Raw genomic sequence first — 24,560 nt, 5'->3', positions numbered from 1 at the left:
TTAAATCCAACAATTCTCTTTTTGGATATGGCAACATTGGAGCAAAGAAGTTAACCGCAAATCTTATTCTCTTTTCTGGGCAGTGTGAGAACCATGACCAAGAAATCCCAGCCCCTTCTCCTGGTTGTGAAAGAACACTTCTTGGAAAATGAATGCTAGGAAGGTGGCCCTGGGGAAAATACTTGCTGCTGCTAGCTTCTTTGGGAATTACTTTGTTAGAGATAAGAGTTCTTAAAAATATTGGAAGAGGGCAAGTCAATTTTATTAATTAAAAAATTATGTTAGGGGAGAGATCAAATATGATAATGTGTGTGGTGCATGTGGGCATATCTGCATGCATATATATATGTATGTATATGTGTATGTACATGTACATGTGAATGTATACATATATCCTTTCTACCTAGTTGAAGTATTCTAATCAGTTCCACTGCTTCATTCTTTTATTTCTAGGTGTGTTTTGTTTTGTTTTTAATTTAAAACAAAAGTAGTCATTCGACAGACTAGAGTCAACGAGACCTTTTCTTGGGCCTTTTGATGTTGATTCAGAGTGCACTGGGATTTTCTAATACGTCAAAGACAGCCTCTGCATATACAGACAAAATAAACCAGTGTGCCAGTGAAGTCTTATTTCAAGGATTCCAATGCTAAGGACTTAAAGCTTTTTACTGATTTGCAAGATACAAATTTCATCCACAGAGCTTCACAATGTACAACAAAGTGGCACCGTAGCAAACTGGAAATACAAGTGTACTTCTTTTCACTTGTCCTTAAGCGTCTTACCCATTTGAACTCACATTTCCTAAAAAAAAAAAAAAAAAAAAAAAAAAAAAAAAAAAAAAAGATTACAGTTAGGAAGAAGCAGATTAGATAGAATTGAGTGGCTCAGCTGATCCTGACATGTATTCTGATAGGTTTTGTGTTTCTGGAAATAGCTATTCAAGAGAGTTAGGGCTCCTTCCTTTAATGGAGACTCTACGTCTATGATATCAGTTGGGTTGTCTCAGAGCACCTCACCCACCTTGTGGGCAGGGGGCTGGTCTCTAACACCAAAGCACAGAGGGAAGTATAGGAGGTACAGTCCAAAGGAATAAAGAAAACAAACATCACGGCCTTGCATGTCCTTCTTTAGACAGGAGCTCAGCAAGGACTGGACCCACCAATCTCACAGATTCCCCAGAGTCACAGTTCCTACCTCCTGCCTTCACCCCAATTCCTGCTAAAGAACACCAAATGTTACCATGCAGACAAGTTCTCATAGGACAGCTTCTTCTCCCAGCTGAGCCACTGCTGGGGAGCAGAGGGCAGCCCACGCTTTGAATGCTCAGGCCTGTATGTAGGTAATCTCTGATATCAGCAGGTAGGTACTCTGGATATTGAGGCTAAGCATTTTCTCCTGGCAGGGCAATTTCCCTCGCCTGTTCTCCCTTGCACTTACCCTGTGATTCCTCTGAGAAGCCATAAACCTCTACAGCGACTGCTAGGATGACTTTTCGCCATTTTGACAGTAAGCAGTAGTCATTAGTAAACAAATACTGAATTCCCCTCTCTAACTGTTGCATCTTTTGCATTCATCTTAAAGACGCTATTCATCCCTCTACTTTCTTTCCTGCCAAGATTTTTCTGAGGCAAAAATTCAGTACAAAATCATAATTATTCTACCACTCCTCTATTCCTAATCTTAGTAAGCAGTAGTGGCTGAGGTTTGGAGATTATTTTTGAAGAGTCACTGACAAGTCCAGAGGATCTGTTGGTTGGAGGTTCAGCAGAACATTGTTAGCCTCCAGCTAGTCACTAATCCCCAGGAAATGTCCACCCTGCAGTCATTACTGCTCTTGCAATGAAAAGGTTTATATAAAAGCAGAGTATTATTATGAGGTAAGAAGAAGGGGGGGGGGGGAAATGTTCTTCTGAGGATAGGTACCCTTAGAATTGCATTTGGTTTTGATTTCCTTTTCCTAACACTATTGAACTTCAGCAGAATGAACACTGGGTTGCTTTAAACCATTGCTTCCCTCATATGTAACTCAGTTTGTACAGGCATGTATTTTTATATATATTTTTTTTGTTGTTTCTCTGAATACTGTTTATTTAAGTAATTGTTGGCTCTTTTCCTGTCCTTTGTTGACCCCAGGAAACAACTTTTTTTATGTGTTTCCATTCTGGGATTTCTATTATCTATTGACTTGAGCTGGGTGTACTTCCGTGAAAAGACCCAAAAGAGAAGGAGAGAGAACTGAAGTTGCTCTTGAACTAAAGTCAATTTATCTTCCAGCCTGAGACCCAAGAAAACCATCACTGGAAGCAAAGCACTTAGAAGGTAGTTAAAATACCTACTTCCTAAGAACAAATGGGGATGCAGTGCTATGTTATCACCTTTATGAAGCTACAAGAGGTGATTTTACAATTTGGTGGAAAGAAGTCCTGCTGTTAATTAGTCACATTTATTTGACAAAAAAAAAAAAAAGTGGGGGAGGGTGAAAAGGGGAAAGGAAGTTGGGAAAGCAAAACAGAGCAGAAGGGAAAAAATCTTTATGATGAGGTGCTCGGCAGGATGAAGGAACAAAAGGAAGGCTTTCTGCCTGTCTCCTGATATTTTCCAACTCAGCAAAAAAATCCATTGTGTAGCTTAAGGGGGAAAAAAAGTTAAAGTTGAAAGCTTAGTGTGTGAAAGCAACTGCTCAACCATTGTATAATATGGGCTAATGTAATGTCACTGTTTCCCCATGATGTAAGTTGCAATTTTTGTTCCAGTTGCTGTGGTCAATGTTATCGCTTTCACTTTTCAAAAGGGGGTAAAGGGGCGCGTGAAGATGGTATTTCTCTTTACCCCCCCCAGCCCTTCCCCAGCCTGAAACAAATACTTCTGTTAGGAAATATCAGTGTTGACCAGATGTCACTGACTTTTTTTTTTTTTTTGCATGTGTCCCTTAACAGCTGGCAAGAATATCAGCTCAAATTATTCACCACAAGCACACTCTTTCTGTTTGTCTCCAGATAAAGGGATTTGAAATCCTGGTTGTCAGAAAGGGATGCTGAAAACTGTGGAATGGATTTCTTTGGGCAGAGGGAACACTTCCTGAAGATCTTTTAAACTAGTTGGGGATGGTCACAACTAGTATATAAAACCAAACAGATCCATTAGGGTTGGGATTAAACAGTCTCATGTCCCCAGAAACTGTTTTATTCAAGGACGTTTTCTTGGAACCACCAAGAAGTGACTTGTTCATAACAGTCAGCAAATCTAAATGTAGCAACACTTTTCATTTCAGTCATGTCAGCTGAAAAAAAAAAAAAATCTTAGATGTGGTTACAGATGAGAAATATAGTGGGTGGATGTTAAATAGAGACTGCTCTGCATGGGTGCTCTAGAATTGCTTTGGATGAGAGCCATTTGTCTTTTCTACCTTTTACTACTATCTCTACATCTCGCCTGCATATCGAGGGCACAAGACAGCTCTAGGCTTGCAGTGTGACTGCTCCATGCACAGCCCTGGTGCCACAGGGCTGGGGAGGTGGTGGTAGTGATGCAGTGGCACTGTTCCACCTGGAACCACACGTGGTAGGTACAGCTGTGCATGGCACAGAACAAGCTCTCATTTCACCTCATAGGTCACGAGCAATGGCCCTTGTCAGCCACGTCAGTGAGGACCATTACCTTCTGCCTAACTATAATCTCTCTTTCCCTCATATGTACAGTTGTATCTGCTTTTCTCTTCAAAACTATCATAGATAACTGAGGGTGTAGACATTAAAGCTGTGTTCTTCCCCAGTTATGACTCCATCTCAACAGCATGTTTTAAGTATACAACCAATCAATGATTATTAAGGAGCTTGCTGCATGAAAATCATATCATGATACTGTTACTGTTAACATTATCTTCAGATGAAGGAAAAGCCAAAATCAGATGAGGATAGCTATGAGTTTCTGAAAACTCCCAGACAATGAGAAAACAAATCTCAACTTAAGCTCTGTCTCTAAACCAGAATGAACCACTGTTTTAGTTAATGCTGCATCTTGTCTTTGGGGATGATCTCAAATAGTTACTTTAGTGGAAAGAAGCAAAGATTTTTAATGAATAGTGAGGACACCAACTAGCCTTTTGAGAATATGTAACACATAACATGTCCTGCATAGCTAATGGTTATGTTATGCTTCAGCAAATTAGGGTTTGTATGCTTTCATTTATCCTCTGTAACATAGCTGTAGAGATCTCCACTATTGGTATGAGCAACAGTCCTTTTTGAAAGCCTGCTAAACTTTTGAAATGACATCAGAGTTCAGAGGCACTGAATACCACGGGTGAACTATGTTGTAGTTTCAAGTACTCTTATTTTGGCCTTTTCCAGCAAGCAAGTAGAACTCTATTCACTGTTCTATATATTATTGTGTTCCCTTTAATAAATAAACCCTAGCATTGTCTTATGATATAGGAACTTTTCCACATGCCTCATCACCTCTACTGTCAATCTCCTCAGCCTATTCATTTTTGATCCTACCTGATTTGAAACACAGATCTGGGAACTGACTGTGGCTTTCTGACCATTTTATGATGTAGAAAGCTGGGGCTATAGACTACTGGAAAGGCAGTCTTGTGTGACCTACAGTAAGCACACATTTCTGTAAGAAATCCTAGCTCCAAGTCAATACCAGCATTGCCATTGACTTCAAGGTGGGCAAGACTGCTTCTGTGCCTCCATTTTTTTTGCTCAAAAAATAGATTATACTACTTGCCTCTGTTTCTGAAGTAGATTTAGATCAATTCGAGAATTAGATTGTTATATAAAAATTAATGATAATTATTAGTGTATTTTCCATATTGTTTTCCATCGCACTATTTTGTTTGCTTCTCTTGATGGCCTCAAGGCACAGAGCAGATGTTTTCACTGAGCTGTCCTCAATGACTTTTAAATTACTTCATCATTGAAAAATGGCAGCAGTGCCAGCCTTTCTTGTAAGATTCAATCTCATCATTCCTCATATACTTTAAAAAGACCACTTCAGGGCCAAATATACGTGGCCTTGGAAGCACCATATTCAGGTACCTCACGTAAATGACAAGAGGGAGATGGAGAGGTAAAGAGAGAAAGAGAGGGGGAAAAAAGAAAAAGAAAAAAGAGTGAGAGAAAACACAACACAGAGAGAAAGGCGAGAAAGAAAGCCTATTTGTGCACTTGAAAACCATTATAGCTTGGATTTTCCTCAACTATTGATGGCCTGAAACTCAAATATTAATTTAGCTTTATTCTTAAATCTGTTTTGCCTTAGAAATAACGGGAGAGTCCTTTATTAGAAAAAGGAAAAAAAATTCCTCAAATGTCTGACAATGGAATGTTACTGAAAACCTTTGATTCCCCCCAACAGAAAACCTACTTAAAAAAAAAAAAAAAAAAAAAAAAGACAAGTCATTAATCAGTAACAGCTGTTCCCAGCACCTGTTATTTATTCCAGTTATTAACACTTCCTTTAGCATTTCTGACAAAAAATGGGTATCTCTCCTACCAAATGCACTGTGTTCCTTGGAACGTCCTCAGTACTTGGCGGCTACTTTTGATCTACAAGGTGCATTTGCAAATTACCCCAGTGTGGTAATGCAGCTTATGCAGCTTTGTCACTTACGGGCTCTTTTTTTTTTTTTCTTTTCTTTCTTTTTGGTAAACATAGGTTTAAAAAGCACTGGGCATCCATCCTGTATCTGTTGCTGAAAGCTTGTGCAGCCTCAGTTCTTTGATGTGCCCCAGTTGGTTGGTGATAGGGACACAGCCACATGCTAAACCACAGAATGTTGTTGGCAGGGCTCTGGAGGCCATCTAGTCCAACCTCTGCTCAAGCAGGGACACACAGAGCAAGCTGCCCAGGACAAGTGTAGATAATGAGTGACCACCCAGGCCATACAGGCATTTGGATATGGAGAGGACAGCTCAGAAGGGTTTGCCACCTCACTGGTGATGCAAGTGCTACCTTCACCTCCTAGCTCCACCCTGACTGTTTGATGGATGCTGTCTGTGACATTTAGGGCCACCTTCTTACAAGTATGCGGGTGTCAAAATATTCCCAAACACCAAAACTTCCCTATGCCTAATTATCACTGAGGCAAAAGGAAATTCAAAGGGCTTGCCCCCACAGCTGCCTTCTGCTCCCTCCCTTCCCAGCACAGGAGACTCCAAAATCTCCTCTAGAACAGGAAAAAAAAAAAAAAAAAAAAAAAAAAAAAAAGGGGGGGGGGGGCAGGGAAACTCCACTGTCAACAACCATGCAAAACTCTCTTTGTGCACATACAGAAGTGAGCTCTGAAAGCCCAGCCAGCTCTAGCAATTGCAGTTCAAAAATCCTATGGTAGACACTTACATATTTCTGCACATAGTTAAACACATCCGGAGCAGTGTGGGAATGCAAGCATACCTGTAATATTTGTTCTCTGTTACCTTTTTCTTTTTCCAGCTTTCTGTTTTTGCTTAATAAACATCAGTGAGATCTGTTTCATGCTCGTTCATAGTTTAAACATTGAGATTTGCAATTGTTTCCTACCACCATTAGGTAATATTTTTAATCTGAAAGCCACTGTTTTCATTTATGGCTGTTGAAGTTGTGGCAACATTTATGTTGGTCTTGTGTTTTGTAACATAGTTCTAGTTAAAGGCATGCATGGGGTTGGATTTAGGAGAACATTGTTTAATACAGATAGATAAAGAAAGAAGTGTATTGTATTTATCAAAAGGAAATGTCAGCAGAACTTTATAGTCTGGTAATTAGATAACGCAGATAAGTCTGCTGAGTTTGTGTGCTCACAACTGCCATTCCAGATAACACTTCCTGAAGCAAATGAGAAGAACTTACACAACATCGTACATTTTTCGTGGCTCCTTTCTTTAAGCTGATATAGAAATTAAAAAAGAAAATTCAGATATAAGCTACAACGAGCACGATACATTATATTTTTTTGTTCTGAACAGTCCAGCTTGCTTTGAGTGAGTGTGCAGGGCATCCAACTTTTCCAAAAACGCCCACAACCACAGCAGCAGCAGCTGTGCCAAACCATCACCACTGCAGGCAGTGGAGCATTCCACGGTCCCTTTGATTCAAAACAAGGTAAAGCCAGAGCAAAGCAAGGGGCTTACATTTTTCAGACAGGTGGCCTTTGTAAACACCCATGTTTGCATATATGGAAAACCTCATAAAGGAAAACCCCATAAAGGAAAACCTCTTAGTGTCTTGAAAAGGAAAACACACAAGCAACAGCCAAATTGTCCTGGATATAGAACTCAGGGCCATGTACTGAAGGCCTCATTCTCTGCTATACTTTTTTTTTTTTTAATGCAGTTGAGGTATTTTGACTCTATGCTTCTTGAAAACACACCAGAGAGGTTATTACTGGTAAAGGGCTAGCCTTTTACCCTAGGAGCTTATTTCTCATAATGCTTTGTGCCTTATGTAATCGGCTGTTCCTGAGGATTCCAGTTTTCCCTTGCACAGGTTACCCTTAAAAGTATTTTATGACATGTGGCCAAACCATGAAATTGGCTTGTGTTTAACGCCGCCTTCCTCAGGCCACTAACGTGCTACTTATTAGGGCCAGGAGATGTGGTGAGGGGGAGAACTTAGCTTTAAAAAGTTTCATGTTCTAAAGCAAAATCAAAAGTAAAATAATACACATCTTGTTAATAGGACTGAGTTTCCAGATTGATTCTATTTTTGAAATTGAAGAGGACCAAAAAAAAAAAAAGAAGAGGAAGAAAGGAAGTTTTCAGCTAACTTGCTGTCTGCCGGGAAACACTTACTTACTTGTCATTTTGTTATCTTGCTTTACGGAGAAAGTGAAACCCATAGGAGCATTTCAAGAGTGTATTTCAGTTTACCATAACTGCAAAACAGCTTCTCCACTGAAAACAACCTTTTTAAAAGTAATAACTTGGAAATCTTGTGCAAAACGGTAATTTTCTGGCAGGTAAAAATTCTGGTTCTAAATGCTTACCAGCCCTCTGCAGTGCTGAGAGCCTGGTGGTGCTGGGGGCTGGCTGCAGAAGTGACTTCGCAGAGCATCTCCTCCTGACACTGAGAGCTGGTCAGAATTTCTCCTGCCCTGTCCTTTCCCATGGAAAATGCTGTCCTCACAAAGTTCAAGTTTCATGTTACAAAAGAGAACAGAGGACACCCCCTCCCAATCCTTTCTCCTGCTAAGCCTTCAGCACGCTGGAGAACCTCCCCGTGGAGATGCATGCACCAAATTGTATGAGCCCACACAACCTCCGTGCTCAAGCCTTGCCCAAGCAGCTGTGCATCTTCTGATTTATACCTGCATCTCCATAGCAGCACAACCGTGCTTTGGAGAACACAGTGGCATAAAGTTGCTTTTGCCAGCACAGTTTAGATAAATAAACAAGGGAAGGGAATTTCTTTGCGCTGTACGTGACCTTTATTTCAACATAGCTGCATCCACACTGGCGGTTCTGTTGCTGTAGTTTTGCACCAGGAAAAAGATCATCACGGTCTTATATAGCCCACGTGTTGAGCAAGCTTTTGTGTAAACAATGCCATGTTTATATAGCAGCCCTGAGCAGCTGGCATGAGTCTGCACTGCCCATGCAGCTACCCCACAGCTGACACACGACATTCCTCCTCCACGACGCAGAGCAAGCTTCAGCACAGTGCTAAGTGAGATGCTCTAGGTGCATCCCTGCTAGGAAATTAAATGGCTCCTGCTCCCAGGAGCTCAATTATTTGTGCTGGTGCACAGCTACAGGCTTTCCTGCCATGCTTTTGTCCCTATAGTGAGCAGCATCTCAGGCTGTCCGCAGACACAGAGCAGGAATCATCCCCAGTGTGGGTGTGAACAGTCAGTATGGGAGGTCAAAGCCTTGTGTTTTTTTTTTCTGAAAATCTGCTCCATAGAGTACATTATGTCTCTTCCAGCCCAGCTCTTTGTTCTCTGACTTGCACAGTAGGTAACAGAGGTAGGTAGCAAATCTTAACAGCCAGGTGAAATGAATGGCTCTGCAGGAGGGGAGGGAGCTGAGAGGATCCCCGTACCACACGAGCAGAGGCTGATGGCCCTTTGGGCTCTGCTCTACTGCCCAAATGAACGCTTCCCTGTGCGGCATCTGTCCTGGGCCAGGGGCACACAGCACATGCCCTACACGCAGCAGCATCCAGCCCTCGCCAGCATGTCTGCTTGCTGCCAGCACAGAGCTTACGCATCCTCCCTCAAATGATGGATGTTTCAATTGTGATAGGGGTCTTTATTCCATGCAAGCATCTCGAAGTGCTTTACAAAAATAGCTCATCATCTCGCAGACAAGCAACCAGACATGTGGGGATAGGAAATAGCTTCACTCGCCTTGGAGGGTATTTTAACGTTCCCCACCACCACAATATCCTCTCACAAGTACCAGTGACCTCCTCACTCCCAGCACAACCAGGAGGCCCCCATTTTCCTAAGGCCCTGGAAAGATTAAGTGACACAGGTCCAAGGTTGCACAGGAAGTCTGGAGGGAGCACTGGAAATAGAAGGGGGCCCTCCTGGGTCCCTCTGCAGCGCCTTGACCACCAGACCATCCTTCCTCTCCCAAGGTCACACATGGAGCCTGTGGTGGAGCCAGGAATAGTACCCAAGTTTCCTGACGCCCATGCCCTTCTGCACAAAGTACAAATATCGATTTAAGGCAATTTATAAACCCAGGTCTTGCAGTTAAAACTAAGACATGCTGCCTGAGCCCAACACTTCCTATATGTTGAAAGCTGTACGTGTCTCATCCAGAAAGTCCCCACACTAAAAACTTTGTGGGATGCCACCCACATGCTTGCTTTCAGGTAGGGACAGGGCCTGGGGATGCCCTCTCCAGCAAGAAGGGACACCCTTGTCCCAGGGGATGAGCCCCCAGGGAGGGACATAGGTGGCTAGAGCAGCCTCGGGCTTTCTCACTGTGTGGGTGCGTGCCGCTGCCCCAGGGATGTGCTGCGCAGGGGGGGGGCACACTGCCACGTGCCCCCACAGCTCATTGGAGCCTTTCCATTAATTTTAATGGGCATTGGATCAGGCCCTGAATTCTCAGCTGTTCTGGATAAATGGCCTCCCCATGCCAGCTCTTCTCTCTTTTTAGACCGGGGAGGACTTTTGGACACCCTGCTGACAGGGGGGGTCCTGCTGCTTTTTGGCAGCCGACCGGCCTTCTGCCTGTACACGGGGCTGGGTGGACAGGAGTGCACAGCCACCTGCATGACCTCCTTGCACTGCTCAAATCGTCCTTTCCTCCCCAAAAAGAGTCAGGTGCTAATGATGTGGAGCAAGGATCCATCGCTCCCCACTGCACACCTCAATCTGATCACCAGGAGCCCCTGTATATGTGTGCAGGTGTGGGGGACTTGGTAACTGCAAGAAATAAATCCTGCCTGTGGCAAGAGCCCCAACTCTGCTCAGAATAGAAGCTGGAAAAGCCATTCAGCTCATCTGCGAAGCTGTCATTTCAGAAGGGGCTTCAGAAGGGCAAGACCCTGCTCTTCTCTTTGCCCACAGCACTTTTTCCCTCATTCCCCAAACTCAGCACATCTAGCAGTTCTCACACTGAGACAAACTGAGCTTTCTGAAGATGTTTTATCTTCAAGCAAAGTTGCTTAAAAGCTGATGCTGTGCCTCTTCAGCAGAGCAAGGAGCTGCATGCTTCTCCGGACCTTTACCTGGCAGTACGTTGAAGTGGTACTTGCTATAGCCCTGAAGACCTAATGTTATCACAGAGGCGCTCAGCCATCAATGGCTTCCACTTGTTACTGCTGTTTATACAGAAGCAGCATTAAGAGGTCCCAGCTGAGACCCTGGCACTGACTGTGCAAAGTGCAGCAGATCACAAGGCAAGTCAGCCCTAAAAAAGCTTAGGAAGAAGAGGAAACAGAAATTAAGTGATTTGCTCAGGTTTGGAAAGCAAGTCAGCAGCAGAGACAGCAATAAAACCTGCCTGAGCACACATGCTTGTCCAGCCTGGGAGATTACATTGCTCCGAGCACCCTGCTGCCATGCACACTGTCATGCCTGGGTCACTGTCTGATTTATTGGCTGATTATCGGCAGGATGTTATGTGACCGTCCAGCTTGAAAATGCTGTCCAGACCATCACTCACAGGCTGCTTTTCAGTACCTCATGTCACTCTCCTTATGAAAACCTTCCCTAAAAAGACCCTTTGGGATAAATGAAGAGCATATATATACCCTCTTGGGTCACTTTGTGGGCAGTGAGTTGGTAGATCTTGTCTAAGGATTGGCTTAGTGAGAAGACCCTACAGATGGAGAAGCCCCTGCTGTGAGTGTGTTATCTGCTGACCCCACACAGAAGTACAGTTCTAGTTGTTCTCACATTCCTGTACAATAAAATAAGGTGAGAGGGTATATAGTTTAGATATAGATCAGCAGTTGCCATTATTGCTTGATTAATTACATGTGCTACCCCATCCTTTTCATTTAGGATAGCAGCCACATCCACCTCCACTGAAGTGAATGGAAGCAAGTAATTTTCATCAGCTCCCAGAAGCTGTGAGAGGTGGCCCACAACAATTGGGGTGAGGTTGGCTTTAATGGGTCAAAAAATAAATTATTTCCTAGATTAGTATTTCCTAGATTGTCCTTCTTTTTCCTGAGGTGGAAGCATACTGCATGTTTCCAAAGGGTATCTGCTAACTAACAAGCACGACCCAAAGGAGAGTTAGTTAGGGCAAACTAAACAGCCTAGGAATTTGAGGCCAAGCCAGGGGATGGGGTCACACACTGCCCCAGTATGATGGCAGCAGGCACCAAGGGCAGGGTTGAAATTAAAGATACAACTGGTATTTTAGGCAGGTATCACAGTCAGGAGAGTTGTGGCCATCAGTCAACTCAGTGTCCCCTTTTCCTGGGGAGGGAAGGGCCAGCCCTAGGTTGGTGTGACTGGGGGAGCTCAAATCCCATGGGTGGGCACCAGGGGCCTCAATGGGCATGCCCTGGGTGTCCCAAACTCCCCTGGACTCCAGACAAGTGTTTGAGGTTGCACGAAATGAAGAACAGAGTCAGGACAAGCCCCATGCCTGTGCTGCAGAAGAGTGCATCTGCATGGCTCTTCCTTGGGAAGTGGGGCCATATGTGTTTATATATACACAACCCAACAGGACTGAGCAAACATTACCCAAGGTTTTGACAGACATTTGCCTTTGGGATAAGGGTGAGCATGACAATGGGGTCAACAATTCATTAAGTCAGGAGGGGAAAGAGGGGTTTACAAAGAGCAAGTTGTTCCCCAGGCTTTGTGATAGGTATCGATCCTGCCCTGTCTCCCCGTGAGTCCTCAGAAACCTGTCAGGTATCTGTCGCAAGGTTCAGTCCAGTTCATCATCAGTTATGAAATAAACATAGGACTTCAGTTATCATTAATAATATTTATTTTGGAAAAATATTTTAAAAATGAATTTCTTCATTAACAAAACAGTAAAAAAAAAACTCAAATAACATTTGCACAATATTCCATAAATACATTTATATACAAAAAAATATAGTCACATAGACCCGAAGTGCCTTTGTACATATTTACCAAAAAATTTAAATTATAAAAAAATGGACATCACAAAATACTCAAGCTTTACAATTATCATGAAAATATTTTTACAGATTCAAAAAAATAACACACTTTTTCTCACCTAGTAAAAACACATTTTAGTATCAAAAAAGACAATAAAGGCAGTGTTTGTGTCTCTAATTCAAGAAAAGACTGGCTCATAAGAATCCAAAATATACACTTCAGGCAGTGCATGCTTCTTATGTAGTAATTAAGTCCATTCATTTAAATATATATAGAAAAGCAACTGACCATAGTGCAATGATAAAATTCATAAAAGGCAGTGCAACAGTAATCCTTGAACACAGACCCTTGCCTGGTGTCCATCTTGTTTCTTTATTTTGCAGTCACTTTGCTAACTTCAGTAGAGAACCAGCTCAAGCCTGAATTTAGTTTCTCAGCAGCAGTCAGTGAAGGAATCTATCTCCCATTCCTCTTTCAGCAGCATTCATTGGGGCACGTCTCCTTTGAAATTGTTCTGAACAACATCTTTGCCATATCATGTCTGTTTTACACCTGTTGGGAGAAAACACAGAGACCAGAAGAGGTTAATAAACAGTAAGAAGAGGACAGTAAGGCTGAAGAGGTTCAGGACTTCACCTTCATTCCAAGCAAGAACAGGCTCTGCATGAAGGATACGAAGGGGTGAGTCAGTAGACCACAACCACACTGTAGCTGTCCCCTTGCCTGAAAAAGTCACCGTCCTCTAACACCCGCTGGGGCTTATCTTAATCCAGTGCAAGTTTTTGCAACATCTGCAGTACTATAAACTCAAGGCAGCCAGATTTCAACAGGTTCAAATCACAGTGGCCGCACAGAGAACAGTTTGGCTGCCCCAACATGCATTGGAAGGAGATCGCACACCAACTCTTGTCCAACTGCCAGGTGGGATACTAACCTCAGTTGCTATGATGCACTCATCTTTCTCTTCTGATATGACGTACACCGACTGGTACTTTGTGTCCTTTGAAGTGGAATATACTGAATCTGGCCGTTTTCTTTCAGAAGTGTCACTACTGAAGACAAAGACAGACAACATAGGTGAGATGGCTGTTGCTTAACGCTACCTCTAAGACACGCACACCCTTCAGAATAAAGCCACCCCCAGCACTCAAGTATGAATGATACCTTTTTAGCTGTACTGCACTTTTCTCCTCTGCCTCTGAATCATACGTTTCACACTTGGCTTCGCATTTGCCATGCTCCTCTTTAACAGAGTCCTCATTCTTGAGTTCATGCACCAAATTGTAATCCACGGATGGGTATCTAACTTTGTAGCCGTTTTTATCAGAGTTATCACTGTGAAAGTCTACTTTCTTATTTGTGTTTTTAATCTGAGTGGCACCAATGACACTTATGGAAATGTCCTTCTCACGCTGGCAGTTCGCCAGGTTGTTCATGGTCTCTGTTTCGCTCCTGCAGGCGTCTGGCTGGTGGTGCCTCTTCTGCACCTTAAGCCTGACGCAGACGACCACGGCGGAGCACCCCAGCAGCAGCATGAGGACCAGAATAATCCCGGCACACACCGCGATCCAGGGGAACTGGCCGTTCTGGCCCTCCGTGTACTTCTCAGTGAAGTCAACGATCACTGGTCCCTGAGGAGGCTCGGGGAGCAAGAACTGGCAGTTGAGCCCACCGTAGCCCCGAGCACACTCACACACGTAGCGGTTGCTTCTCTCGTGGCAGGTGGCCCCGTTGTGGCAGGGGTTGTGCTCGCATCTGCTCACTGGGGTGCTGCAGTTCTTCCCATTGTATCCGGGGGGGCAGGTGCAGGAATAGTCATTCACCCCGTCCTGGCAGGTCCCTCCGTTGACGCAGGGGAAGGAGGCGCAGTCGTCCACGTTGTCATCACAGTGTCTCCCAGTGAAGCCAGCCTGGCACTGGCATATGTACGAGTTCCCCAGATCAACGCACTGGGCTCCTGCAAGGCATTAAGGGCACGAAGGCTGAGAGGGCTGTAGTCACACCCTCCCTGAAGTGTGCCCTGAGTGCTGCTCTCAGGGTCATCGTGACAAACCACAGCTGAGGAAAACTTCCCTTTTGAGAGGTTAGCCCAATCTTTGCCAAGTATGAGCCACCATAAAAGTATGTGTTTTTTTTTAAAGGAAGGTATTTCTTAATCGGATCTATTTTTTATTCACCATTCTATTCCCTTTTTGACATTTCACTTAGCTGGGACAATGAAGCTAGTCCAGATCAGGTTCACACCACAATCTCACATTACAGAGGTAAAGTGGCACTGAATAAGAAGGACTGCATTTAAGGAAATCTTCACTACATTAGTCAAAGGAAGAAGATTACTATTGTTGGATTATAAGTAATAATAATACTTAGTATTAGTATGGCATTTCATATCCATAGATGCCAGAGAGTGCTATCCATCATTTAGAAGTATAATCCTCCACAGTTTAATGCATGAAGCTTCAGGCAAAGTTACCCCGCCACAGTGACCCCTTAAGAAAACATTATCTGTAGCAGTGACCCATGCCACACCATTACTTTTAAGCACACTTCCTCCACCAAGTCAACCATTGATATGACATAGCCCGTGGTTTATCACTGGGCCTTATTATTCACTCCAGACCAGTAGCCAAAGCAACTGGATGATCTCTTTTCAGAAGGTCACTGTATTATATTTGGCCTTACCATTAGCACAAGGGCTGGAACTGCAGTAATCAATTTTCTTTTCACAGTTGAACCCAGAATAACCCAGCGGGCAGCGGCAGCTGTATCCCCCGTCGGGGTTGTCAGTGCATCGCCCACCGTTGAAGCACGGTCCATCAGCACAGGTCATGGCACTCAGCTCGCAGTTTTTACCATAGAAGCCCGGTGGGCAGGTACAAGAATAGCTGTTCTCGAGATCCTGGGGAAAAGACACAAGAAACGTTCAAAATATTTACCTGAACTTGCTCTGAGATCCAGAAATGGATTCTGAAAATCAGAAGAACTGCCATTAACTCGCCCCTTGGGGTTTCATACAAGTGACTGAGACTTACAGTGCAGCTTCCACCGTTCTTGCAAGGGTTGGCATCACATTCATTGATTTCAATCTCGCAGTTGGAGCCTGTGTACCCAGGCCGGCAAGAACAAGTGTAGCTCCCCTGACCAGTGTTCGTGCACGTGGCACCATTCTTGCACGGCTTGTGGTGGGTGCAGTAGTTCAGGTCTGTAAAACATTGGGGAAAAAAAAAAAAAAAGAGAGAGAAATCTGTCAAGATACTTGCTCCTTTGCAAGGTTAGGCTAGCACAGATGAGCTGGAAATAGCAGCCTGCTTTCTGCATTTTAAGACAGGTCCTCAGGCAAGGACTGAGAACTTACCCTGGTTGCAGAAAAGGCCACCCCAGCCTTCCTGGCAGTTGCACTGCCACGGCTGCTGACAGGTACCATGAAGGCAGCCTGGGTATCGGATGCACTCATCACAATATCGCCCCTGCCAACCCACTCTGCATCTGAAAAAAAAAAAAAAAAAAAAAGTTGACAACAAAGTCTCATCAGATTTAGACTTCTCACATTTGGAAACCCTATATCAAACTCTGCAAACACACTGATGCCAAGGATCAAGTTTCCTAAAAGCCTTCAGTGATCCTTCATCTGAGAAAGTCACCGAGTCCAACCATAGCATCAGCTTTCATCAGTCCCAGCTATTTCTTCCACTTCCTTAGACAGAGCCCCAGTTGCAGGTAGTTAATTTGTTTACTCTAATAACAAACAGCTAAACCTTACACACAGCACTGTAAACTTGTTAGGTTAATATAAATGGCACTGATGTTTGACTTGTGGATTAATACTTTGATCTGGCATCACCTGGATTTCTCGAATTACCATCTAATATGAAGAAAGGCATTTAAACTGCCCCTCGAAGGACCGGTGGCTTGTTTAGCACCAGAGCATTGAAGTTAAAGACAAAGGGGGGGGGGGGGTAGTGGAAAACTTACTTGCATTCCCCAGGTTTGTCGCAAAAGCCATGCTGCTCGTCACATCCAGGCAAACAAATCGCTGTAAACAGACCAAGAAGGAAGAGGCATAAGCTCCAGGGCCGAACGCCTCCCTTTTCAAAGTCCCCTCCTGAGAGCACCTTGTGGGTGGGGAGCCAGCCCTTTTTGCTAGGTCCGGGCAGTTAATAGCAGCTGAGTTAATCTCTGGAGCCTGCAGGAGTATTGATCTCGCCTGGTAGCTGGGCACTTTACTTATCGCCAGGGATGAGCATTCTTCTTAATACAGTTGCACACAGACAAAAGAGGGCTCACAATTGCTGCCTTCCCCGCAGCCCCTCGCCCCCCTTCCCTTCCCAGCGAGGGTCAGAAGTCCTTTTTTCCAATTCTATGCACACAGCTCCACCTCTTAATATCCCCCGAAAGTGTGTGTGCAGATAAGAGTGGACAGCTGGTGTGCAGGGTGCCAGTGCAAGACAGCTGCTCTATTGTCTATTCTCTCCCAGCAGCTGCCCCACTGCAACAATACCCCCGGCCCCGGAGCCAATGGGGCCGGTGCCGGCGGCCGGGCAGCCTATCCCTGCCCACAGCTAATCTATGGCACGCGCGTGATTTCGCTGCAAAAACTTTTTTTCTTATTCAAATAAATAAGTCTAAAGTTCTTCCTCCCTCCTCCCCCCCTCCCCGCCCCGCTCGGAGCAGGGGCGGGTGGGTCCGGGCATGGTAAAGAGGTAAGCGGGCCAGCGGGAGGGAGGATGAGGGGAGGGGAAAAGGGACTTCTGCTCATTACTTCGCCTGGTTATGGAACTCATTAAGCAGGCACTGCAAAGTTTTAATTCAACAAAGCCAGCCGGAGACAATGGCATGCGAGGGGAAGGGGGGTGGAGGGGAGAAAGAATCAGTGCTGATAATCGGATCGCCTCAAAGTTGGAAAGAATGGAGCCGAGGGCAAGTAGACGGGAAGCAATCTGCCACTGGGAGCTCGGCTTGCTAACAGGAAAACATTCTTTTCGCATGCACACATAAACACAGCTCCAGCGCCTAGCGGGTTTGCGCTGCTGCTGTGCTGTGTTTTCTGAGACGGAAAGCAGAGCAGCACGCACAGCACAACGAGTCGAGAAAGATGGACAGCGTTCTGCTTTGCTGGGGGAAGAGCGGCAGTGCACAGGCATCCGAAAGTGCTGACAGCCCCGAAAGAGCTCATTATCAAAATGCTTCCTTTTTCCCCACCCCTTGACATAACCGGGATAGGCACTTTTGATCATGGGAAAGGTTGTAGATCCTATTTAAAATGCTATCAAAGGAAATGCAAGCCCCTTTGCCTGCTGTTTGTTGTGCAACATCGTGCCATGAACTGCTAAAAGCATCTCAGCAGCCACTGACGGTGTGAATAACCAATCTGAGATCATTCGATAGCAGCTCAGCTGAGACCACAGTGTAGGTGGGCTTTAAAAAAAAAAAAAAATACAGAAAACAGAGAGGCTGCTTTACAGACTATAGCTGCTTTCTCTCAGCCCACCTGGCCCTCTGATGGCTGCAGGGGAGCACTCAGTGCATCATCTGCCAGTGTACTTCAGACATATGTGTGCACACAAACAGAGAATGCCATCACACACCGCAGCAGGAGCTCTGTGTCTGTATGTTTGCCTGTATGCTGCTATGTGTCTACGAAGGGGGGTAACCTCATAAAAACCGGTGGTACCTGACATTTCTGGCTATCTGTCCTCTCTGTCATCTACTTACTAGCCCAGCTTTTCCTGCTGTATCAGTACACTGCATTCCTGAACAGTTTCAGGATCAGGCTCACTTTAAAACTCGTGTCCCTTGTCCTGTTCTGTCAGTAGCAATGAACATGGCAATGTCACAGGAGAGCCATGGGGAGGAAGCTGACCTGTGGCTCCAGGTGAAAAGCCTCTGTCAGTGGCAGTGTGTGAGTATCCCAAATGAGAAATCCTACAGGCCACAGGGCATATCTCGGCCCTCCCACTACTTTTTTCAATGCAAGGTGGCAAGACAGCAGACAGCAACAAGCCTACCATTAGGCCTGCCACACGGATGTTGCTGAGGCCTAGCTTCCTTTCCTGGAGCCCTGTACCCCATAATGATGGTATCAGTGTACCGAGGTTGAAGGGGTGGCTAGGTGTAAAAGGGACTCCTGATGCATTTAAACACATCCTCAAGCAACTGCTGAGCATTCTGCCTCCAGATTTGACAACTACAGTGAATGAGCAAGAGTGTGATGTTGGCACTGACATTTTATGAGCTCAAGGTGGAGCTGCCTGAGCTAACTTTCTGTGGTAAGCCTGAGGACCCCCTGTCCCCCACACCAGTAAAGCCTGCACACAGCACCGGCCCTCCATGCGCTCCAGCCCGGTTCCCCCTCTCCCACGGGGCCTGATGTCAGGGAAACACCTCCCAGAGAGCTCACGGGGAGACACGAAGGTGGACACTCACGCTCAGTGCAGTACTGGCCCTTCCAGCCCGGGTTGCAGACTTTCTCGCCACGCTCTCCGCAAGTGAAGTGACCGAAGGCATCGTCCCGGGGGCGGCAGAAGACGGAGCAGCCTTCCCCGTAGTAGTGCTCGTCGCAGACGAAGCGATACGAGTACTTGAGGTCGGTGCGGCCGCTGCTGTGCAGGTCCTGGGACCACTCCTCGCCCACCGCCAAGTGCCTCTGGGTGGCCAGGCGGCTGATGAGGCGCTCGGGGTTTTCTGCGGGGAGACGAGAAGCGTGATCAGGGTGCCCAGAGTGGGCAGGGGGATGCTCACAGGGGGGTGTCTGGTGGGATGGGGACTGCGGAGACAGGGCGAGGGGGGTTGCGTGCCTCCCTGGCGAGGGGGTGGCCCTGGGGAGGGGTCCGTGGGGGACAAGGTACCTGTGGTGAGGTCGTCGGGCGAGTCCGTGTGGAGAGCCTCGATGATGAGCGAGAAGGTGCCCTGCAGAGACAAGGGGCAGAGACAACCCGCCGCGACGGCGTGAGCACAGCCGGTGCCGTGGGTGGGCAGCACCGCCAGCCCCCACCCCGGGGTCGCCCTCCTTGCCACCCCCCCTTCGCCTCCCCTCACTTACGGGCCAGGTGAAGCCGAAGGGGAAGCGGATGGGGTTGCTGAAGGCGGGGTCGGCGCCGCCCGCCCCGTCGGGGACGCTGAAGGAGTTGGCGCCGAGCACGGGGGTGATGGCGCTGCCGTAGGTGCAGGGCGGCTCGGGGGACACGCTGGCCTGGTAGTGCTTGAGGCAGACGCGGAAGAAGGTCTTGCAGTCGCACTGCTGCAGCCCGGCGCCGCCGGGGCCGCCCCCCCGGCAGCAGTTGCGGTTGCTGAGGAGCCCCTTCTTGTTGACGAACTCCTGCAGCTTCAGCTCGAACACCCCGGAGCCGGACACCTGGCGGGGACGGGGACGGGGACGGGGACAGGGGCCGTCAGTCCCCGGAGCGGCCCCGTGCCCCGACGGCTGCCCCCTGCCCGCTGCCTCCCCCCCCCCCAGCCGCCGTGGGAACCCCCCGAGGGGGGCGTCCGGGTCCCCGTCCCCCCGTCCCCTCGTCCCCCCACACGTACCTGGCGGCGGCAGGGCAGCACCGAGAGGAGGGCGAGCGCCAGCAGGAACCGGCCTCCCATGGTGGAGGGGCAGCTCTGGTGCCCTCGCGTTCCTCCCCCTTGTCTTGTCTGCGGGGGGGGGAAAGGGGAAAGTGTCTCTCGGGGGAAATCAAAAAAATAATAATAAGCACGAAGCGGCCAAAGCCGCTCGCCCCAGCGGAGCTGGAAGAGTTACTGTCACGGTCTCCTTCTTTCAGGAGCGGCTCTGACTTTTTTTTTTTTCTCCCTCTGCTGACACCTCTGGGTGTAGCCTGTCGCCGACTGACAGCTCTTTCGGATGGCAAAAATAGAAAAAAAAATAAGAAGGAAAAAAAAAGTTTACGATTGATCTGCTAAACTCTCTTTCTTTCCCAATCCACGGTGCTCCTCCTTTTCGCCAGGAAAAAAAAAAATTAAAAAAAAAAAATGAAAAGCAACTTAATTCCCAACTGAGGCAGAGAAAAGGCTTGCCGAGGAAGATTTAAAAACAAACAAAAAAAAAAAAAAACAGACAAAAAAAAAAAAAAAAAGAGTCGGCGCTGTGGAAATCCCTGCCGAGGCGGCAGCGCGGTAGTTCCCGGTGCGGCGCGGTGCGGGAGCGGCTCTGGCTCTGCGCGGCTGCGCTCGCCCTGCGCACGTCGGGGCTGGGAGGCGGCGAGCGGCGGCTTGCGGGTCACGTCGGAGCCTTGATCCCCCCCCTTTCTTTTTTTTTTTTTTATTATTATTATTCTTTTTTTTTTTTTTTTTTGCGAAAGAAGCGAAGCTCTCGTTCGTCGTCGTGGGCTTCCTTTTGTGTTTTAGAGGAATCCCGGCCAACTACAACAAGCTCGTGTCTCGACGGAGGCGGCGGCAGCAGCAGCAGTGTCCGGGGGTGCTCCTGCGGGGGGGCAGGGGGTGCCTGCTCTGCGCCGCGGCTCGGCGGCTCTCTCCGAGGGTGAAGCGCTAAGGATCTGCCTCTCCTTGGGCGCCTGCCTCCCTTATATCCCGCCGGCCGCCTGCATGCCTAATGAGATGCAAATGAGCAGCCCCCCAATCTGGCTAGAGCTGTCACAAAGGAGCCACTTTTCCAAACCCTCCTCTCAATGGATCGCCAAATGGTCAGTGAGCTGTAAAATGTGCAACCCTCCTCCCCCTCTCCCCTCCGCGCTCACAAAACGTGCTCATTTACATTCCTGCAAATTTGGTAACCGCGAGAATCCCCCTCCTGCTCCGGGCAGAGGGCAGCACCCCCTCCGCACCGGGAGAACGAGCCCCCGGGGCCGCGGGCAGCGCCGCCGTGCCCCCCGAAAGTCGCCCGGCGACCGTGCTCCCTTCCGAGGGGCTTTAAAGGGAACGGGGGAGGCGGGCGGCAGCGAGGGAAATCCGATCCCTTTAAACTCACACCGCATTGCCCCCGGTATAAGCGGGATAATTGGGAGCGGAGGGGGGGGGGGATGCGAGCGAACCCAGCCCCGGCTCGCCCTGCCCCGGGCTCCGCTCGCAGCACCCGTCCCGCCCGCACGGGCACGGGGGGCTCGGAGGGTCCGGGGGGCTTCAGGGGTCCGGGGGGCTCGGAGGAGCCGGGGGGCTCGGGGGAGCCGAGGGGCTCGGGGGAACCGGCTGCCCGCCGCCCCCGGGGGGGTCCCGGGAGCGGGGCGCTGCGGGTCCCGTCCCCACGACCACCGCTGGCGGAAAGAGCTCCCCGCTCCTGCCGGGTCCTACACCCCTGTATGATTATTATCATCATCACCAGCAACCTCTCTCCCTCTCTCTCTCTCTCTCTCTTTTTTTTTTTTTTTTTTTTTCCTGCTTCAGCTTAGTAAAAAGTGAGTTTGGTGTGTGTCGTTCGCGTGGCTGTCATTAAGGCCGTTTGTTATTGTGTGAGGGCTGAATCAGTTAGCTCTTTGTGCTCTCAGCTGTATGGTAATGTAGACAGCACCTGCTCCCTGCACAATGCGAGGGAGAGAAAGAGCTCCCCTCGGCGCACGCTACTGCCTCTACAACAATGTCCGCACATTTTTTAAAGAAATCCCTTCCAGCACTTCCCCCCTCCGTAAAAAAAAAAAAAAAAAAAAAAAAAAAAAAGACTTTACACACCAACCGTCACCTTATTATTTTTTTACATATCCATCAGACACTAGAACTTTTGTTTTGACCTTAAAAACATCGAAAAGGAGTTTACTGGGGCGGTGAAAGAGGAGCAGGGATGATTACCCTTTGAGCAGCTTCTTAATGACGGATGGGAGCGGGGGATAAAAGTTTGAGGGCGACTCTGGCATGTCACTCGAAGCGGGGTTTTCCACTTTGTTGGGGCCCTCTGTTAAACACCTTCGGTAGGCGCAGGCGGATTCATTAGGATGCAAGGTGTAACTGTCTCTGTAAATGTCATTTTAATTGTAACAGATCATTTCAGCACAGATTAAGCTTGTGTGCGAAAGGAGAGGATTTGGCTACAATAACCTCACTGTAGGTATGCCGTGCTAAAAGCCTTATTATGGCGACTTTATTGGGTTGAAACGTGCATTTGCATGGCAAAATGTGACTTTCATTGAAGCAGATGTCTTGATCACAAATTATCTTACAATGCGCTAGGAAAAAAAAAAAAAATCTTAAAGACTTCTTAAAGTAAAAGCACTGGGTAATACCAATTAAAAGAAAATCACTAATGAGTTCATTCAGCCCAGCTCTTCTCGACTGCTCCAGGACTGCGGCTGCCCACATTCATCTGCGGGGTGTTTGCGGCACCCACCCCAAACCTAGGCAGGTACTTTATCAAGCAGCCAGCCCCTCTACCTCCCTTAAACCCAGTCGGGGCCCACGAAGCGCTCTGTACACAGGTAGAGGAGGAGAAGGCTCTTCGCCCCCCTCCCTGCCCCCGACCCTCCAGAGAAAGCTGAAATGTGCAGGAATGTTTGCTTTTCCCCCGCACCCGCGGCCGGGCAGCGCCGTGCCGAGGCTCTGGGCAGGCAGAAGCGAGGATGTTCTCGCCCGGGGACGGGGGGCGAAACGGGGAAAGCGACCCCCGAAGCGGGCAGGGGGCAGCGGGCAGCGGGCGGGCGCCGCGCACCCGGCAGCCCCGGCGGCACGAACCGTAAATTACTTTTGCCACCTAGCGACAACATCTTTTCGAGTGGCTTCGCCGCTGCTTCGCGAACTTGGCTGCAGGGTTATCCCCAGGAAAGGGAGAGAGTGGGGAGGGAAAAAAAGAAAAAAAAGAAAAAAAAAGGATCGCCCCACTAAGCAAGTGGATTGGGGGGTGGGGGAATATCTCTTGAAATTTGGAGGTGACACGTCGGTGAGACGCGGTGTATCACCAGGGATCTTTTAATCAACGAGAGGTAGAAAGTTGGTCCAGTAGCATCCCCTTGCTTAAAAAAGTGGAAATAAAAAGTTACACGCGCGAGGGCTTTAACCTAGCGAAAAAAAAAAAAAAAAGCCCCGAAAAAAAAAAAAAAACTTGCCCCCAAATCCTTAACAACCCCCCTTCGGTACCGGGTATTTGTTAAATTGACGTGGCACAGATTTCTCGATTACCGCTGCTGAGCGTGACTGAAAGGCGCCGTGAGAGCCGGCAGGATCCTGCCCACGGCGCTCATTCTTCTCCGGCTTAATTTATGCCACGCGATTCTGTATTGGGGAAATCAAGCAGAAAGCTCCTTTTTCTGCTTTTTTCCCCCCTCTCCCTCTCTCTTTCAGATGCTGGGCTAACGGGGAGACTGTTTAACTTAAGTGTTTCTATAGGAGGCTGTTGTAGTTTAACTCCTGCCCACCAGTAGCTGAGGCGAACAAAGGAGGGACTCGAGGTCTAACTATTCATCCATTCTCTGCACTTTAATTTTCATTGATTTTGAAGACAAGGGGAGCCCTTAGGGATTCTCGCTGAAGGGGGATGACACGCCTTTAGACGCGATCAGCCCCCTAGCCAGCCATCTGCTCCTAACCAAATGGCGCTTTTTCGCTCCCAACCGCGTGTCTCCGCACCGCGCTCCCCCCGCGATGCTGCCCGCCTCCACCGGCCCGGCTCGGTTTGGCCCGGCCCGGCTCGGTTTGGCCCGGCTCGGTTTGGCCCAGCTCGGTTTGGCCTGGCTCTGCCCTCGGGGAGCGGCTCCCACGCCGGGGGTCCCGCTCGATGCCCCCGCTCCCCGGCGAGGCTTTGCAAGCCGAGAGCATCCCATCGGCCGCTATTTCCAAACAAGCCAGATTATGGGAAAAGTCACTTCCAAAAGGGGGGGGGGGGGGGTGGCGGGGGGGCTGCTAATGAGGGCGAGGCGCTGAATTCACCGCCCTGCGAGCCTCCCTCGCCCGGGCCGGGGGGCTGCGGGCATATGGCGAACGGTGCGCCGCCGTTCCGTGTGGAGCTATGTGTAGCCGAGTGTGCATAATATTTTAATTAGCCCCCTAGCCCCTCCGGAGGCATGCGGGAGCCCCTCCGCCGCAGCCCCCCGTCAGGTGTCCCCGGGGCCGGCGGGGGAACCGGGAGCCGCGTCCCCGGCGGCCGGGGCTCGG

General features: G+C 48.0%; 1 protein-coding gene across 1 annotated transcript; it reads right to left on the bottom strand.

Annotated features, from left to right (window-relative positions):
- Window positions 1-13,079: 13,079 nt before the first annotated feature.
- On the bottom strand, window positions 13,080-20,117 carry DLL1 (delta like canonical Notch ligand 1; the record flags this gene model as incomplete). Its single annotated transcript, XM_084284413.1, has 11 exons — window positions 13,080-13,085; window positions 13,468-13,585; window positions 13,698-14,490; window positions 15,216-15,432; window positions 15,566-15,735; window positions 15,889-16,019; window positions 16,506-16,566; window positions 18,957-19,214; window positions 19,379-19,439; window positions 19,573-19,884; window positions 20,058-20,117. 11 exons carry the CDS (start codon window positions 20,115-20,117, stop codon window positions 13,080-13,082), a joined length of 2,187 nt encoding a protein of 728 aa, XP_084140539.1.
- Between the last annotated feature and the right edge of the window lie 4,443 nt (window positions 20,118-24,560).

This window comes from Netta rufina (assembly GCF_964035555.1).
Source record: "Netta rufina genome assembly, chromosome: 3".
Classification (NCBI taxonomy): domain Eukaryota; kingdom Metazoa; phylum Chordata; class Aves; order Anseriformes; family Anatidae; genus Netta; species Netta rufina.
The sequence above is the reverse complement of the archived record's forward strand: the minus strand, read 5'-3'. Positions and strand labels throughout refer to the sequence as shown.